General features: G+C 42.1%; 1 protein-coding gene across 1 annotated transcript; it reads right to left on the minus strand.

Moving 5' to 3' along the window:
- Window positions 1–722: 722 nt before the first annotated feature.
- KRT23 (keratin 23) lies at window positions 723–18572 on the minus strand. Its single transcript, XM_019980644.2, has 8 exons — window positions 17809–18572; window positions 10097–10179; window positions 8345–8501; window positions 6916–7077; window positions 6706–6828; window positions 3494–3714; window positions 2633–2664; window positions 723–1078 (listed from the first exon to the last, which is right to left on the minus strand). Exons 1-8 carry the CDS (start codon window positions 18202–18204, stop codon window positions 1005–1007), a joined length of 1248 nt encoding a protein of 415 aa, XP_019836203.2. The 5' UTR covers window positions 18205–18572; the 3' UTR covers window positions 723–1004.
- Window positions 18573–20167: the final 1595 nt, after the last annotated feature.

The following is a 20167-nucleotide window of genomic DNA, read 5'->3' on the forward strand; positions in this document are numbered from 1 at the left end:
CTGAGCGACTGAACTGATGGTCCATTGAATTGTTAATATCCTATTGTTTCATGTATGGCCTTCTGATGATGTCTTAGTGAATATGTAGGTTTCTGTCTTCCTTTTCTCCAGTGTTGCTCCTCTGTACCAGCCTTGGACTAGCAGCTCACACAGCTAAAATCTGAGAAAAAGACATCTTCTTCAGGGGCAGAGGTGCCTAGTCTGTCTTCTTTAGTCCTTACTACACATCAACATAATATCCTGGATCCTAATGTTTACAACTCAGATTTTGGATGGGTTGTTTCCCCTTTTAGGGTCTCAGTACCTATCTGTAATGAGGATTTTTTCCCCTGAATTTCCTTTTCTAATTTTAACTCTCTTCTAGGCACTGAAGTTGTTCATTCACTCATCTGTGAGGTAGAATAGTTTTTGGTCATCTCAGTGAGGCCTTTCTGGGCATTCCTCCCTCTATCCCTGCCCCACTCCCACTTTTCTGCTGGAAGAAGTCTAGAGATCTTGGAAAGCCTTGTGAACCACATCTTGTCCCCAGTTGCATCGCTGCAGGTAACAATTCTGCCCAGTGTTTGCTGCAGACACCTTCAGAGCATTAAGGTCCCTGTCGCTCTTTCATGGACAATGCTCCGAGGATCCATTTTTAGGATAAAGAGGTCTTGTCAAGACAAGACTGACCTTATCTTGAGGTTTTGTCTTGCCTTGTGATATTAAAAAAAAAAAGGACATGATGCAGCTGGTGTGGAGTTTTATTGGCTATAAAACGTGTACAATGATGGGAATCTGACAACTGTAGTAGTAAAGTACAGCTTTAAGCTCATGAACTCATACTTCAATTGAAAAAGTGCAGCAATATATGAAGATCGTTATGGTGGGATTGTTACAGAGAAAAAAAGTTTCTGAGTTTGTTAACTCCAAGGAAACCTCTTAGAATTCACCTGGGCAAGGACTTTCCATTGAGGGGAAATAGTTTTTACAACAGGCAGAAATTTTTATTGGCCTCACTTGTACTTTCAGATCTCATTCACTTGAGAAAGAATTATTCTTCCATTGACGCTCTCCTGTGTGATGGCCTTGATCTTTGGAGCTGCAAATTAAAAAAAGAAAAAGCAACAAAGAGGTCACTGCCATGCTCTCCCCACCATCTGAACTGCACTCCTTTCCAAGGCTCCTGTTCTCAGCTCTCTAGAATGATCACTAAGCAATATGGTGGGCTCTAATGGAGTGAAAAAAGATCTTACCAAGGAAGATTTTCCTCCCACCTTCTAGGAAATGAGGGTATCTGAACAGTGTCACTTTCTAGAGGTCAAGCCCTTCACCCCAAGTGTTCCTGATACAGAATCCAGTATTGGACCACAAGTGTTGGAGGGGTCCTTTCTGCTTTTATGGGCTTTTGAGCCCTTGCGTCATAGAGTCTATGAACGTACAGAGCCTTAAATGCCATTCTGGGGACCTCATTTTAAGATCTATAGAGTATGCTGTATGAAAGATCATGAGAAGCCAGGAATGTTTATCATGGTCACTGTTTTCAAAGATAAGATTTATTTGAATAAGTGCTTTGTTGATGCATCAATACACCGATTCTAGACCAGAGGGAAGAATTGAAACCAGTACTAGAGATCCAGGGAAAACTTTGTTAAAGTCAAGGTTCTCCAACAGTAGATTGTTCACCCTCTCCAGTAATGGGTTCCCTGACCCTGGACATGACCAAAGAGAGGCTGAAGGACCCTGTTGGGATCTTGCAGGGGGATGGCAATGAAGCCAGCTATTCTGTGACGGTTACTTGGACTCTCAGTCCCTGAACCTTTAATGCCTTAGAACATTTTATCATAAACTAATCAGAAAGTGCCACCTGTCCCAGACTGTGACTTCTTAAACTTTCCTGTGAGATGTTAATTGTAATCTGAGAAAATAGGGTTCCCTGGTCAAAGGTATTTGGGAACACTGTGCTAAGCAAAATAAATTTTGTTGTGGTTTCTTTCTCTTACTTTTTCTTCCTGCAGCAGTGTTTGTTCCATCTTCAATGCTGAAACATAGCCTGATTCTTCACCAAGAGGATAGTGGTACATGTATTCCCAGCCATAATGGGCCACAGAACACATCTTTTATAATACACAGTTAAAATCTCATGGGATGCTAGTATTCAACAGAATGTAGTTTGGGAAATTATGGGACATAATTTTTTCCTTAATTTCCTAGGAGTTTGGCCAGCAGACTCCATAACTTAATTGTTGTTGTTCAGTCACTAAGTTGTGTCTGACTCTTGCAATCCCATGGACTGCAGTGTGCCAGGCTCCCCTGTCCTTCATTATCTCCTAAAGTTTGTTCAGATTCATGTCCATTGAGCCCATAATTTAATAGAGATATGATAATATCACTGATTATTTTTATCTACTTTACTGCTGGCAAAGAGCTCATATATATATATATATATATTGTTGAGGACAAAATTGAGAGCTCACTTGGTTCAGCCATATCTAATTTAAGTTGATTCAATATTCCTGGCCATTTGGCAATAAAATAAAAACTGAACAAAGAACATTCAGTAGTACACGAGAGAGTATGGTTACTGAAGGATGGATAAATGTGCTGATTAAATTAAAAAAAAGGTAGATTCAAACAATGAAAAGGTATTTTTTACCTTTGACGTTTGACTTAGATTCTTCCATTTTCCTATAAAAGTGATAAAGGCTCATTTTAGTATTAGCAACAACCATAAAAACGTCTCAAGATGAACTAACTTCCTTTGCCTGCTAGTACATTCACAGTTCTTTAATGAGGATAATTGTTTGAGTTCTGTAGTTTCAAGGTCATGAGTTCATGGGAGAACCCTACTGAACCAAAAGGCAGTAAGTACTGCCTCCCACTAACCCTGGGGGGGCGGGAGAAATCTGCTGAGTCACCTCCATCCTTTCAGCCAGCTTCAGGCTTTGCCTCCCTGGGATCCTTTCCAGGGTCTGCCTCTGAAGTGTGAAACCCCTGGGCTTTTCAGACTGTTTTGAATTTGGTCCAATAACATTTTATTTATGTACTAAAAACATTCTAACCCTTTCTCTTGAGTCACAGAACATATGTGCCCTTTTGTGGACAGTTATACCAAAAGTAGTCAGAGATTCCAGATAAAATATCTGAACATCTCAATCTCTTATGAGTCTTTTCCTGCTGTTAGATTCCTCAATCTTTTTTTTTCTTTTTTGAGCGAAAATTGGGTGCATTCCCACTGGGAAACACTGTAGCCGAACTTTCTTCATGGTTTGTTTCTAGAGATATAAAATATTAAGTGAAACTGTTGACTTCAAATCTTAGTGTCCTGGGAATAACAGTTGATGAATTCAAACTTCCTACTTAACGGAATACAACCTGATCTAAGTAGCTACAGAAGAAATTCAGCATAAGCCTTTCTTTCTCTACATGGATGATGGCCAACGGGACCGTAGGGTACATGAATGCACACAAGGATGGGTACACTTTCATTGTCCTCCCCTGCCAGTCTTTGCCTTACCCTCCATTCTCTCCCTCCAAGAGCTGGCGGTAGGTGGCGATTTCCTTCTCTAGGTGGGTTTTGATGCCCAGGAGGACCTTGTATTCGTTGTTCTGACGCTCCAGGTCATGGCGTAGCTGCGTCAGTTCCTCCTCATAGTGGGAGATGATCTGTTGCATGTCCTGGAGCTGGCAGGAGTACCGAGACTGGGTCTCTGATAACATGTTTTCTAAAGCAGATTTCTGAAAGAGGAATGAAATTTCTTTCATCTACTGACTGATGGCTTGATTTAATAGCCTGCTGAGTTGGGCTTCCCTGGTGGCACAGCGGTAAAGAATCCACCTGCCCATGCAGGAGACTCAAAAGATGTGGGTTTGGTCTCTGGGTGGAGAAGATCCCCTGGAAGAGGAAATGGCAACCCACTCCAGTATTCTTGCCTGAAAAATTCCACGGACAGAGGAGCCTGGCGGGCTACAGTCCATGGGCTCACAAAGAGCTGGACACAACTGAGCACGCATGCTTGATGAGTAGTGAGAATATACCAACCACTCTGCTGGGTGTCTTGGTGGAGCTGGGGATGAGTGAGGAGGAGCAGGCTGACTTTTAGGTTTGGAGCCAGGCAACGAGGAGTCAGGACTTTCTGAATCTCATTTTTCTAGGCATAAAGCCTTTGTGTCAGGGAGTTCTGTGCAACTTAGTTGCACTCCTGTAGTATTTATTGTTGATGTAGCTTGTTTGGGAGTGAGTATTCCCTACCTTGCCCTGATCTGTTCCTTACCTACTTTTGCTTATATTTTGTCTCTGGCCAGACTGAAAGGTCCTAGAAGGAAAAAGTAGCCAGGACTGCTATCTTTTTGTATCTTCAGAGAAGGGTCTCAAGTAAGGGTGCCAGATAAAATAGAGGGCACCTGATTAAGTATAAATTTCAGATGAGCAATCGATAATTTTTTTTTTTAGTATAGATGTGTTCCAAATGTTCCCCCAATATTGCACAAGAACTTATACTAAAATAACACTTGTTCATCTGAATTCAAATCTCACTGTGTGTCTTCCATTTTAATTTGGTGACTCTGGTAACAAACACATTGTCATTTTTGAGGAAATTCTGAAAGCTGCAAAATAAAGGAAGCAGAGAACCAAGTTCAAGTCCCTGTTCTGTTTGGATTTACCACCTACTTTTCTAGGGCACATAACTTTAATCTTAAAGAGACATTCATAGCTAATAAAGCGCCCTGCACTTCAGGGTTGCTAACGTCCAGGGGGCCCTTCATGCTGCCTGGCTATTACCCCACATGTCCCTGGTGTCGTCACTTTCTTGTTCTCCCAAACGGATATTTTGTCCCTTCTTCTCTGTCTGAAAACCCCTCTTCTCCCTGTCCTTTCTCTTAGCCCATTACCTTGCTTCTTCTGTTGCCAAGGATATGAAAGCCCTCAGGGGAGGGCTCCCACCAGCTCCACCAGCTTCTGCCCACAGACATGAGTCTGTGTCGACACTCATTCCCCTCCTGTTATGAGGGGAATAACCGTCCCTGTCTGTGCCATGGTTATTTCAGCAATTACCCACCGTCTTGCAACATGAATGCTTTCCTCTCTCCTAGATTATTCCCACCAGCTTTCATATAGAATTTCTTCCACCTTAAAATTTGTTCTCTCAAGCCCATAACTACCTTCAGCGATCAGCCAATTTCTTTGCTCACCTTTGCTTACTGCAGAGCTCCTCAAAGAGTTGTCTATACCCTCTGTTTCAAATTTCCCTTGACTTCCCTCTAAGGGTCAAGGGGAATAACCCTAGGGCCTCCTCTTCTCTCCTTTCTTCTTCCTTCTGTTGACTCACTGCATCCATGTTGGCTTCCCGGCTGTTCCTCCAACCTGTCTGACACACCCGTGCCTCATAGCTTGTGCATTTGCTATTCCCTCCACCTGGAACTCCCTCCCCATAGCCATGTAAAGCATCTTCGTATCACTTTGAGGGTTTTGCTCAACTCTTACCTTAACAGTAAAGCTTCTCCCAACTACCTGGTTTTAAAATGACAGCTCTTCTCCTGGCAAGCCTAACCTCTCCCTCATGTTTCATTTCTTTGCAGCATTTTCCTCCATCTGGCATATTATTTATTTTGATGATTTGTGCCTTTATTGTCTGTCGTCTACAGTAGTATACAAAGTCCTTTATTATCAAATCCTCAGTTACTTAGAATAGTGTCAGGTAGTAGAAAGAATGAAACTGGGTATAAATGTCAAGCTGACCTTGCAGAGTTGTTGTGAAATATCTAATGCTAAAACGTTCTGAAGGCTACAAAACTATTTAGATAATTTTAAAATATAGTAATTTATTTGTATTTAAATAATATAAAATATTGTAATTATTTATGTGTTCATTATCATCACCTTGACAGTGTACATTTTAAATGTCTGTCCATCGTCACTGATTCTTAAAATGTGACAGTAATTTACCAGGTGCAACAAAATGAACTAATTATTTCTCCTCAAGACTGAGAGCAGAGTAGCACTGGGGAATGGTATTGATGAATGATTAGAAGATTCAGATAGGCTAAGAAGGAAATTCAATGATATATTTTATTTAATGAATTTTAAGTGCTTATAACACTCCTAAAAGCATTTTTACTGAAAACCATGATGATCAAAGAAATGACTTAGACACAAGTACTTACTGTTCCCTGGGTATAAGACTGTTCACTGTATAAGACGCATACACAATAATAGAGCAGCACTTTGGAGTCAGCCAAGCCTGGATTTGCCACTTACTCATGTCGGCACCAGAATTTCTCTTTCTTGGAACTGGGAGGGGGCAGCATGGTTGTAAGGGGGAGAGCACTGATAGGGGTTTTGAAAGTGTAGAACTGCCCACCCCACCCCCACCCCAACCCCACACCACCATGTGGCTTCACCACTGGCCACTTATTAACTGTGTGACCCTGGTCAACTCACTTAACTGTTTGGGGCTTTGGTGCCCTTATCTCCAAAATGGGGACACCAGACCTGTCTGGAAAGGTTAATGTGAGGATTGATGACATTGAATGCAATGAATGTGGCACAGCACGGACACCTCAATAAATGGTAGCTCTTATCATCCTCATTGTGGACAATTTGGATGGAAAGTGGGAGTTTGGATGGAGAAGTGCCCCAAGGGAGTTGGAGAGAAAGGCCCCGGAGAGAGAAGAAGGTTTTGTGGAGGAGGTGGTACCTGACCTAAGATGTTTCCAGCTCAAACTCACCTTGCTGCACTGTGCCTGCAGGTCAATCTCCAGGGCCTGGAAAGTGCGCTTCAGTTCGTGAAGGTCACTTTGGCTGCTCTGCACACCTGTTGGACTGGCTGCTTCCTGGGCCACGGCTGCTGACTGTGAGACCACGAAAAGAAGAGAGGCATTGGCATTGGGACCACTTGTAAGTGGAAACTTTGGGAAGTTTGGGCATCTTTCTTTTACCTGCTGTTTATACCAAGTGTCCAAGTCTTGATGCTTCTTTTTAATTATAAACTCATATTCCTGCCTCATATCCTCTAGGACCTTAATCAGATCTTCTCCCGGGGTTGTATCCACCTTCACGTTGACCTTGAAGTCATTTGGCACACGGTGTTCCTCCACTTCCTGTTTAACCACACAGAGAGAAAATGAATCAGTTTTGACAATCAGAAGGCCAGAAGTATGTTGATGGGCAGCAGTACACAGATCTTTTAAAAATTCAGCTTATGTGTTTGCCACTCCTCCATCGGCTTGGTTTGGTTTCTCAGTTATTATTTGTTGATGACAAAACATATATATGGGGAAAAAAGCATATTTTTAGCCACACCACACTGCATGTTGGATCTTAATTCCCCGAACAGGGATTGAACCCAGGGCCCCTGCAGTGGAAGAAGTGAGGAGTCTTAGTCAACGGACTTGCAGGGAAGCCCCTCTCTTATACTTTTATGAAGTAAAGAATAGCACTGGACAGGTAGTCAAATGGCCCCTGTGATTACTGACTTAATCCCTGGTTGAAAACATTTTACAAGGAATTTTGCTTACATAGAGTGTAAAGTACTCTTCAACAAGTGTTCATGAGTAAAATGATGACACAATGAAACACTTGAACATTTCAGGTTATAGGCCAAAGCTTTGGGGCAGCAGTTCAGTAACCCAAAGCCAAATGGTATAAAGACTTTCAAAATCTTGTCAGTGTATTATGACTCTGTAGGGATGATGCCCATGAGGTATCATGAAACCAAGAAACTACAGGAAAGGTTTAACTAACAATCATGTCTAACCAGCTGTGCAGAAGGTGAGGTTCTTTGATAAGCAGTTTTGTTTGCCTAAAATGGGGATTTTTTTTTTTCTATCTTTTCATCAGAGTCTCGGGGATTTTAGATGGATGCTAACTTTTAAAGTCAGTTAAATGCTTTTGGCAATTGAGACTCAATTTTTGCCAATAGTTATATCAAATATATAGTAACTGTAACTACGAGTTACTATAGAATATAACTATATTGAATATAATCTGGATCCATGGCAGATCCATAACAGTCTATTCTGTTATTCTCCAACTTGCTGCACATTGGGTTAATGAAAGAAGTTCGATCCTACACATTTATTTTTCTCTCATCATATTAATAAACAGGTCTAGATAAACACTGTATATTAACAAAATTGTTGACTGATGTCATAGTTAATTGGAATTGTGTTTTAGCTGTTGTATTTGACACCAGGGTAAATAACCGTGAACACGGAAAAATTAGATATGTATGTGGTTCCTTATGATTATTTAGGTTGAAGACAATAGAGCTGGCATCCAGGTGGTGGTTTCTTCTGGAGCGACTGAGTCACCTGAAATGTGTAGACTAAGAGCTGTACTGGTTCCTGGAGATCCTGGGAATCCTACCTGCTCATGACGCTTCTTCATGAGGATGAGCTCTTTCCTCATCCCCTCAACCTCCTGTTCTAGGTCTGTGGTGACAATGGTCAGATCATCCAAGGTCTTTCGGAGACCTTCAACTTCAATTTCTAAGTCTTTCTTGAAGGAGTGTTCATTTTCATACCTTTGGTTAGAAGGAAGAGAACAGAACACTTGTTATTGGAAGGATTCACCTTAGTTTTAGGCTGAACTTCTTACTTTTTACATTTCATGCAGGTTTTTCTATGATGGTGATCCAATATTATTTTTTTCATTAGAGAGAATGGCATAATAAAGAGCCATATGTCCATCACTTAGATTTAGCAGCTATTAACATTTTGCTATATTTGTTTCATCTATATTCTATCTTGTATTTTAAAGTAAATTATAGACATTATGTCCTTTCAACCCCTAAATACTTCAGAATGTATCTTTTAAGAAAAGAGAGTTTTCTAAATAAGCACAGTAACATAAAAATCAATAATAAGTTTTTAATATCATCTAACAACAGACTGGTTCCAAATAGGAAAAGGAGTACGTCAAGGCTGTATATTGTTGCCCTGCTTATTTAACTTATATGCAGAGTACATCATGAGAAACACTGGGCTGGAAGAAGCACAAGCTGGAATCAACATTGCCGGGAGAAATATCAATAACCTCAGATATGCAGATGACACCACCCTTATGGCAGAAAGTGAAGAGGAACTAAAAAGCCTCTTGATGAAAGTGAAGGAGGAGAGTGAAAAAGTTGGCTTAAAACTCAACATTCAGAAAACGAAGATCATGGCATCTGGTCCCATCACTTCATGGGAAATAGATGGGGAAACAGTGTCAGACTTTATTTTTTTGGGCTCCAAAATCACTGCAGATGGTGACTGCAGCCATGAAATTAAAAGACGCTTACTCTTTGGAAGAAAAGTTATGACCAACCTAGATAGCATATTGAAAAGCAGAGACGTTACTTTGCCAACAAAGGTCCGTCTAGTCAAGGCTATGGTTTTTCCAGTGGTCATGTATGGATGTGAGAGTTGGACTGTGAAGAAGGCTGAGCACCGAAGAATTGATGCTTTTGAACTGTGGTGTTGGAGAAGACTCTTGAGAGTCCCTTGGACTGCAAGGAGATCCAACCAGTCCATTCTGAAGGAGATCAGCCCTGGGATTTCTTTGGAGGGAGTGATGCTGAAGCTGAAACTCCAGTACTTTGGCCACCTCATGCGAAGAGTTGACTCATTGGAAAAGATTCTGATGCTGGGAGGGATTGGGGGCAGGAGGAGAAGGGGACGACAGAGGATGAGATGGCTGGATGGCATCACTGACTCGATGGACGTGAGTCTGAGTGAACTCAGGGAGTTGGTGATGAACAGGGAGGCCTGGTGTGCTGCGATTCATGGGGTCGCAAAGAGTTGGACACGACTGAGTGACTGAACTGAACTGAACTGAAGGGTTTGTATTCAAATTTCCCCATACCAAAAAGTGTATTTTATATCTGACTTGTTTAAACTAGGATCCAGACATATATTTAATATCTGTCTGGACCCTAGTGACTGAAGCGACTTAGCAGCAGCAGCAGCAGCAGCTGCATGCCTTTTCATTATAGCTTAGTAAGATTTTACACATGGGTAATGGTGAGATACGTCTTCTTTCTGCAAAACAGAAACAGAAACAAGAACAATTCCCCAAACCAAACCAACCCCTGTCCCCTCCCCCCACCCACCACAACACTGTGAAGAAGGAACTTACTTAAGGCTGAAGTCATCCACTGCCATCCTGGCGTTGTCAATGAGAAGGATGATCTGAGCGTTGTTCACCTTGCCATCTGCTATCTGTAAAGCACACACCAAGAGTCACTTCAGTCGCATGCAAATCCACAGGACAGCTGCATTTCTGCCCAGTTCCTGAGAATCTGACTTGTCAGCAGCTAAGGCTTTATTTTGTAGCAGTGGAATAATGAGCAGTGAAGTCAATTAATATTTATTGAGCACTTACTAAATGCAAAGCACAAAAGTGGTTTTGTAGTAAGGGTATGGTCTGCAGTCACTTTCACTGTCTTTTTTTATATTGGCTTTTGATAGGATTGATGCAACTGCTCAAAGAATGATATAGACGGGGGAAGGAGAGTAATTGTGGAAAATGCCTTTTAATTATTTAGTAAGATCCACACAAAGTGTAAGTGAAAGTCGCTCAGTCGTGTCTGACTCGGTTTTTCCGACTTGTTTTTGTTTTGTCAGACTTGTTTTGACAAGGCTATGGTTTTTTCAGTGGTCATGTATGGATGTGAGAGTTGGACTATAAAGAAAGCTGAGCACCAAAGAATTGATGCTTTTGAACTGTGGTGTTGGAGAAGACTCTTGAGAGTCCCTTGGACTGCAAGGAGATCCAACCAGTCAATCCTAAAGGAAATCAGTCCTGAATATTCATTGGAAGGACTGATGTTGAAGCTGAAACTCCAATAATTTGGCCACCTGATGTGAAGAGGTGACTCATTTGAAATAAGACCCTGATGCTGGGAAAGATTGAAGGCAGGAGGAGAAGGGGACAACTGAGGAAGAGATGGTTGGATGGCATCACTGACTCAATGGACATGAGTTTGAGCAAGCTCTGGGAGTTGGTGATGGCTAGGGAAGCCTGGTGTGCTGCAGTCCAAGGGGTCACAAAGAGTCAGACACAACTAAGTAAATGAACTGAACTAAGCATAATTATTTTTTGCCCTAAATGACTATATTTATATGCATAACTTATAGGTATGTATATGTGTTTGTAAATTATTCAATGATGAGAATGTCCCAGTTGTAGCTATTAAAATATTAACTGAAAGGGGAGAAGGATGAGTTGGGAATTTGGGATTAACAGATACACACTACTATATATTAAATAAATAACAAGAGCAACTGTTTTTTGCATGGACTTCCCTGGTGGGTCAGATGGTAAAGAATCTGTCTGCAATGCAGGAGACACAGGTTTGATTCCTGGGCCAGGAAGATCCTGTGGAGATAGGAGTGGCAACTCACTCCAGTATTCTTGCCTAGAGAATTCTATAGACAGAGGAATCTGGTGGGCTATAATCCATGGATCACAAAGGTCAGACATGATTGAGCAACTATATCACACACACACACACACACACACTGTATAGCATAGGGAACTATATTCAATTTCTTGTAATAACTTATAATGGAAAAGAATCTGAAAAAGGATATATTATGACCAACCTAGATAGCATATTCAAAAGCAGAAACATTACTTTGCCAACAAAGGTTCGTCTAGTCAAGGCTATGGTTTTTCCTGTGGTCATGTATGGATGTGAGAGTTGGACTGTGAAGAAGGCTGAGCGCCGAAGAATTGATGCTTTTGAACTGTGGTGTTGGAGAAGACTCTTGAGAGTCCCTTGGACTGCAAGGAGATCCAACCAGTCCATTCTGAAGGAGATCAGCCCTGGGTGTTCTTTGGAAGGAATGATGCTAAAGCTGAAACTCCAGTACTTTGGCCACCTCATGCGAAGAGTTGACTCATTGGAAAAGACTCTGATGCTGGGAGGGGTTGGGGGCAGGAGGAGAAGGGGACGACAGAGGATGAGATGGCTGGATGGCATCACTGACTCGATGTACATGAGTCTGGGTGAACTCTGGGAGTTGGTGATGGACAGGGAGGCCTGGCGTGCTGCAATTCATGGGGTCGCAAAGAGTCGGATGCGACTGAGCGACTGAACTAACTATGCATATATATAAAATTGAATCATTGTGCTGTACACTTGAAACATTGTATACCAGCTGCTGCTGCTGCTGCTGCTAAGTTGCTTCAGTCAAAAAAAAAAAAATTAAAAATATTAACTGAAATAATTCTCTACCATAAATTAGATTAATAAACTTCATGTTAAAACTTTAACTTTGTAACTGCCTCTAGTTAAAGACTTTCACTAGACGTGTATATATTTTTTATTTAAAAAGAGAATTATTGTTGAAGTCTCCACCTGAGAAATTGGGTATATAAATGTTTGACTTGTAAATATTTCTAAGTAGTTGTAATCAGAGAAATACACATATCAGAGAAATAATATATGACACTCAATTTTAATATATGTCATTGTCTTGGGGAAAATTGGATGGAAGATATCTCAATGTCAAAAGTATACTACTTTTGTACCAAGCATTGCGCTGAACTGGGAACCAGCAGATTTTCCTTTTATTTCCTGTTACTGACCATTGGTGTGAACTTGGGTCAGTTACCCAACTCTGTGGACTTCAGTTCCATCAACGCTCTTTACAAATAAGGAGCTTCTACTGAAAACAAGTGACCTTGAGGGTCCTAGCTCCAAACTTCTGTAACTTACTTGGAGCCAAAGAATCTGTGACATTCCCATCGTACTTATGCAGATAGTTGCTTTAATTAGAGAGGATTTTCTTAGGACAAACTTATACTTCGACACAAAGACACCTTTCAAAAATCTGGCCCTGTTCAAAGTTACACTGATTACTTGGAATTTTGTGTCATGAATACACAATAGCAGGACTCAGAGGTGTTCAGAACACTGGGTCTGGAACTCCCAGAGCAGGGCCTGGGGTCCTGCTCCAGCACCTACCTCCTGAGTGAGCTCTGCCAAGTCTTGGCTTCTTCATCCATAAAATGGCAATAATAACAACCACAGAGTTATGAGAATTAGATTAGAAGAGATTAAATAAAATAATGTAAAATAGCATTTCTGGGCACAGTCTAGACACTCTGAAAACAATCAGTTGAAGCTAAATTAGTTCAGAAAAATGTAAAGAAAATCTAATTTTCTTTTAAAAAGGCTAGAACTTTTGTAATTAGAGCCAGTGTCTGCACTGGATAAATCCTAAGGTTTAAATGTTGAGATGCATTGTTTACTTTGCTGTTCATGATGGGAGATAACCAGACTGGCTGCCCATGCCCAACTTCTTAATTCCCTTAATGGATTCCAAATGGTATCATGACGACTTCCATGGGTCTGAAAAGGGATTCTGTAGATATTTCCTTGTCTTTCCTCTACAGTGCTGCTTAGCGATTTCTTACCAATGTTTTCCCCTCCATCTGTTTAGTCTTTGCATGATCTAAGCTCATGGGAGATGAAAAGTAACTCCATCCAAAATGGCCTGGGGATCCCTGCAGTTAGCCTCAGCTGTTCCCTGAGGTTTTGCTTGACATTCAGAGAATCCATGCCCTGTACACTCCATGAAATCAGAAAATGAAACACACCACCTGTGTTGGAAACACCACAGTTTTCCAATGAAGTACCTTATGTATAACATACTTTTAACTGGAAGACCATGGAGTAATCTTTAAGACATCACTTCCAAATAGAATGGATAAACAATATTCTGTGCTATACAGAATGTATAGTGCATGGAACTATATCCAATATTCTGTGATAAACCATAATGGAAAATGATATTAAAAAAAAAGAAGTTGCCTCAGTCATGTCCAACTCTTTGTGACCCCATGGACAGTAGCCCACCAGGCTCCTCTGTCTATGGGATTCTCCAAGCAAGAACACTGGAGTGGGTTGCCATGCCCTCCTCCAGAGTATCTTCCCAACCCAGGGATCAAACCCACGTCTCTTATGTCTCCTGCGTTGGCAGGCGGGTTCTTTACCACTAGTACCACCTGGGATATCCATACATCTACATATAAATATATATAAAACCGATCTACTTTGTTGCACAGCAGAAATTAACACATTGTAAATCAACTCTATTTCAATTAAAAAATAATGTCACTTTCTCTATACTGATACAGATATTAAGTTTGAGACAAAAGTGAATTTATTTCACAGAAGTGTACTGATGTTGCTTTGTTAGTTTTGACAAATGTGCCATGGTGATGGAAGATTTTAATGATGAGGGGAGCTGGGTGATTTATGGAAAGTTTCTGTACCATGTAAATCTAAAAATACTCCACATGAAAAGTTTATTTAAAATAATAAGAAGGATGCAAAGCAGTGTGTATAGTTAAAAAAAAATCATCTGTGAACTTGTTTGGTTTTTCTGAGTTAAATTGATAGTTTGTCCATGGCAAAACCCACATCAAAAGTCTGATTTCCCCAGGTAGCATTCTTATAGTACATGAGTTGATATAGAAGAAATTTAAAAACCGAAACTATTTCTTCCTCGTTGGGTTACCTGATACAATATTATGATACAACCACTATTTCTGAGCCATCCTTCACAGTAATGAATGAACAAGAATGGGTTGAGAAATAATATATGAGGCATAGGTATTGCATTGTGTTGTAATTAATCACCTGGATTCTCCCCAAGGACCTGAGTTCATTCTTTTAAAATAATCTAGTTTGTGTATTAGTGTAGCATTGCTTCAGGGTGTGTAATCTACTAGGGAGAGGAGAACAGAACCTATGACTGTAAGCCAATGAGCCAAATATAGAACTATTGAGAGCCATTCTGCACCTACTATTTGTATGATGGTGTCCAACTCTGTATTTCAAAGGAATAGATTAATTTTTGAAATCATTTTCTTTTCTTTCTTTCTTTTTCTTTTTGGCCATTAGGTTTGTGAGATCTTAGTTTCCTGACCTGGGATTGAACCCAGGCCCGCAGCAGTGAAAGCATCAAGTCCTAACGACTAGTACCAGGGAATTCCTGAAATGTTTTCTTACAGACTTTTGGAGTAACATTTAACATCCCTAAAGTTGGGGTGTTGTTCAATCACTAAGTCATACCCGACTCCTTGTGACCCCATGGACTGCAGCACGCCAGGCTCTCCTGTCCTTCACTGTCTCCTGGAGTTTGCTCGGATTTGTGTCCATTGAGTTGGTGATTACAAAGTGGGGGTGGGAGAGAGCTGTATCTACTCAGAACATTTCATGAGTCTTGAAAGGCCCAGGAAGGGGTAAGTCCTGGGCATGGTGGGACTTCTTTGGGTCTCTATTTTCACCTATAAACAGGGGAGGTCTGATAGAGCATCTGAACTTCAAATAGCTGTTTTCTTCAAACACAGAGAAAAACAACTGAAGTAAGAAATCCAGAAATGAATATAATTTGAAGCTGAAGGAGCTTCCTATTTAGTGTCAGAACCAAGAACCTGGGGTTTCCTGGAGGGTGGGCCAGCCACCCACTCCTTGTAATTGTCCCCACTCACTTTTCTCAATTCTGTTCCAAAGAATTTAGGCACCCACTTGGCCTCAGTCTCCTCATCCATAGACTGGGGATAAAAACACCTGCTTCACAGAATGAGATAATGGGTATGAAATACGTGTTGTATGATTAAGAGTGCAAATGGAATGCACTATCTTTATTAACAAGTAGCATCATTTTTTGATGAGGCAGACTGGCCAGCATCACACTATGTGGAAATGACGAGGCCATTAGAAACAGACCTAGGTTAGAATCCCAGCTCTAGCTCTTCCTGGTGGCTTTGCATGGCTGCTTCACTTCTCTGAGCTTCAATTTCTTTCCAGGGTTGTGGTGAGAAATAAATCAGATGATACAGAATGTTTCCATCATTGCAGAAAGCTCTTGGACCATGCTGATGAGTGTATTCAGTACCTGACATGATGCCTGGCATATAAAAATCGCTCAGTAAATTTTTCCGTCCCCTTTCCTCCCTCCTTCTGCTGTCGGCTCATGCATTATTTGACCAGGTCTAACCTCACGTTTCTTTTCGGAGTTATGTTCTTAGCTCCCCATTTGAAAAAACTTCTGTCCTCTCCATTCTAAAACCAAAGCAACTTTATTAATAAAAACAGTATGGTAAGGTTTGTTGAGTCATCTTGTTTTTTTTGGTAAAGACAACCATGTACTATATAGTTAAGACAATTACACAGTCAGCTGTTAGGTTGATTATTCAATAATTAGGGTTCATTATAAGGACAGATTTCTATTATCTTGATTCAAGCAGGGACAACTAAATGTTGAGAAATAGTATCATAGAAATGTTGGAAACCCTTGATGCTCTTTCTAGGATAGGTTCAATTATGATCTTACAGGAAATTTTCTGGTACTGCTTTACTTAAGAGAATTTACATAGCTTTAAAATATAACCTAGATGACTGGATTCCCTGTACTTCCAGCCAATGTTATGAAACATCCCAGAAGGTATATTGGTGTAGGAAATGGAAGCCCACTCCTGTATTCTTGCCTGGAAAATCCCATGGGCAGAGGAGCCTGGTGGACTACAGTCATAGGGTCAAAAAGAGTTGGACACTACTGAGTGACTGAGTGGAAGGTATAAAGTTAGGTTTTTAAATGTTTGGTTGAAAAGCTATTCATATTTTGAAGAAGTCTCCATAATCCATCCTAACTCTAAAATTCTAAAAATCAGACCCATTTTTATTATTTTTTTCCCTAGCAATATGCCATTTTTCAGAACTGTGAGTGGCTAGAATTCAGAACTTCTGGCAGTCCCCAAGAGGAAGCATCCAGGGAAATCCCAAAGATGTATCTTCTAGTGGAGTGACAGCTTTTACGTGTGATCTCCAAAATAGTACAACTCAGCCTTTTTTTGCAGGGTAATCACACTGTCGTCAGGACTTGGAGGTGGAGCAGAACTGATGTGACGAGACGTAAATGCTCTCTTGTGCCTTGTGCACTGAGCGTGAGGAATGAAGACCAGCCCTGATCATTACGATTATGTTGTCGGATCGTAAGTGGTACCAGACAGCACCTGCTTTCCTTCCATTTTTTCTATATAATTCATGTACAGAAGATTAAATATACAAAACAGACTTTCCTACCTCCATATTTAAGGTATGATAAGAAAATGTCCTTGGGCTTCCCAGGTGGGCACTGGTGCTAAAGAACCCGCCTGCCCACGCAAGAGACATAAGAGACGGGGATTTGATCCCTGCTTGGGAAGATGCCCTGGAGAAGGAAATGGCAAACCATTCCAGTACTTTTGCCTAGAGAATCTCAAGGACAGAGGAGTCCAGTGGGCTATGGTCCACAGGGTTGCAATGAGTTGGACATGACTGAAGCAACTCAACATGCACAAGAAAATATCCTTGGGTTTCCCTGGTGGCTTAGTAATAAAGATTCTGCTTGCCAATGCAGGAGACGTGGGTTCGATCCCTGTTCCAGGAAGATCCCACATGCCACCTAAGCCTGTCACAACTGTTGAGCCTGTGTTCTGGAGCCTGGGAGCTGCAATTACTGAAGCCTGCATGCCCTAGAGCTCATGCTCACCAACAAGAGAAGCCCCCGTACCATAGCTAGAGAGAAGCCCCCGCTCTCCACAACTAGAGAAAAGCTCAGGACTTCATCAACAAAGACCCAGCACAGCAATAAATAAGTAAATGAAAAAACTCTTTACCATCTGAGCCACTAGGGAAAAGAAAGAAAATATCCTTGAATACTTTTGTTCGTGATTATTTTAAGCTCTTTTCATCATTTTCCAGGAAATTATCTTTTCTACTGATTTCTGCTCTCATGGGTCTCCTGGAAATGCAGTCCCCTCTTGAGTTCCAGGGTTACCCAGGATCTTACCTGCTCCTGCAGGTGGCTGATGCTTTCCTCATATTGGGAGTAGTCTTGCTTATTGCCTGAATCTCTTTGCTGATGCCACTTCAGGATGCAGCTTTCTAGTTTCACATTGGCCTCCTCCAGGGCGCGCACCTTTTCCAGGTAGGTGGCCAGGCGGTCATTAAGGTTCTGCATCATCTCCTTCCCATTTCCGCCTAGGAGGGAGCTGCCTCTTCCAGACCTCCAAGACCCTTCAGGGAGTGGACAGCTCGGTGAGGAGAAGGAAAGAGAGATGCGAACACCCCCGGCACCACCATGGACACTAGGAGCCCGGGGGAAGCTCCCTGGCCGGCCCCAGCTGCCTCCTGTGGCATAGAGGGAACCTGAGCGCTTCTGGCTGAAGCTCCGGTTGGAATTCATGGTCCCATCTGTGTCTGGGGCAGGACTGGGCTCTGGTCCACTCCCTGGCACCACAAAACTGAGCCACCCCAGACTGCCCCAGATGGCTTTATGCCCTTTGCTGTGGGAGTTCCCTTTTCTGACAGCTGTACCGACAAGATCCTATCATTGTGCAACACGTGTTTCCTCTTGGTCAATCCCGAAGCGCCCCCGGGCCTACACACACGGGCTGTTGTTTAGAGTCGCATCGATATACCAGGTTGCTTCTCCCTTCCAGTGGTAACCTGGAGGTGTGGCCCACGGCCTTAAGTGGGTGTTAGTCTCAGGTGTTTCCAGTCTGTCTGTGGGTTTTTTCCATTGTCCATTTATCTGGAAAAGCTCTGATTAAAGTCCACAGAAAGGTGATTTGGGGTGGCATAGATTTCCTTTGAAAAAGTAGACATTAAACACACAAACACACACCTGCCCCTACCCAATCCCCAAATAAACACACCCCAGCTCTAAAGCAAGGATGGGAGGGACTCGTGATGCAAGAGCCAGATCAGGACAGAATCTCAGGTCCTGGATGAAAATACTTGTGCAGAGGAAAATGGAGACAGTTCTGAATATCTGATCCTCTGTCGCAGCCGCTGTTGGATGGAAAGTAATTTCAAAGGAATCATTCTTAAGAACAAACCCACAATTATAATTAATGAATGAATGACCGAATCTTCCACTTCCAGGCTGCCTTTCATCCCAGCACACCTCAAAACCAAACAACCCCAGCCTGTGCCCAGGACTTTCCTCGGCCCCTGGGAGGCAGATAGCCTTTGTTAAGTGGCCAGCAGCTCTGATCCCACTGAGCCCTGGAAAGGGCATCTATGGCCTGCGGAGGGAACAGAGGGAAACAGGAAATGTGCCATGGGTTGTCGAACACGCTTGATGAATCCTTTGCTTTGGCTGCCAAGGTAAATGTTAGGAATGAATAAAGAAATAGTCTGGGGGTGGAGAGCCACGTGCTGCTTACTGGCAACTAGATTTAAAGGAGACTTTAGAATAAATGGCAGCATCTTGAAGTTCCTTAGTCCAAGCCACTGATTTTACAGATGAGGAAAACTGAGGCCCGTGGGGTGGGGTGGGCAGGACGGCAGAGGACAGATTGTGGGTTAGTGGCAAAGCCAGGGTGTGGCTCCTTCTGCCACATAGCGTGGTTATCATTGAGGTGAATCTTGACGGAGCCCTGGATCACACTTCTTTTTCATAATGGTGATAATGGGACTTCCCAGTTTACATAGCCCTTTGATATTCTGTATTTAATCCACATAGCAACTCTTGATGTAGCCAGGGAAGAGTTATTGTTCCCCTTTTCCTCCTAGAGGTGAAAGATGGGAAGCTGATTTGCGTGTAATGTAAATCAACACGGGAATTTGCGGTTGTTTTGCCCGTGGTCTGTGCTGTTTGCTCTGCCTGGAAAACCACTGCTTGTGCTGCCTAGGCCTGCTCTCCTGCCTTCCAGATGTAGTTTGAGGCTTACTGCTTTCATTGCAATCATTATCTGAATTTTCTTGCATGAGTTGGGTGCTCCTTCTTTGAGGAAAATGCCTTTTCTAGATCCCAAGATCTTCCAGAGGAGCAGACAGCGTGGTATCCCTACCCCAGAGCAGAAGGGTGGGAACTGGGAACCCCCCATCCTGAGCTGGGTCCAGCCTCCCTACCCCAGAGCAGAAGGGTGGGAACTGGGAATCCCCACCCTGAGCTGGGTCCAGCCACCACCCGAGGCTAAGTTCACCTCTAACCCTTCACTCACCACATTGTCTTGCAGTTGTTACACTCCTTGGGGACTACAGGCTTCTTGAAAACAAGGATTATGTCTTTCATCTTTAAAGCATCGAAGTCTGGCTTCTTATAGGTGTTTCATAAACAGTGCGTGTTAACTCAATAGTGAAACTTTAATAGTCAGGATTTTAACTCAGGTCCTCTGACACGGTCACCTCCTGCCTCTTTT

This window comes from Bos indicus, chromosome 19, assembly GCF_029378745.1.
Source record: "Bos indicus isolate NIAB-ARS_2022 breed Sahiwal x Tharparkar chromosome 19, NIAB-ARS_B.indTharparkar_mat_pri_1.0, whole genome shotgun sequence".
In the NCBI taxonomy this organism is placed as follows: Eukaryota; Metazoa; Chordata; class Mammalia; order Artiodactyla; family Bovidae; genus Bos; species Bos indicus.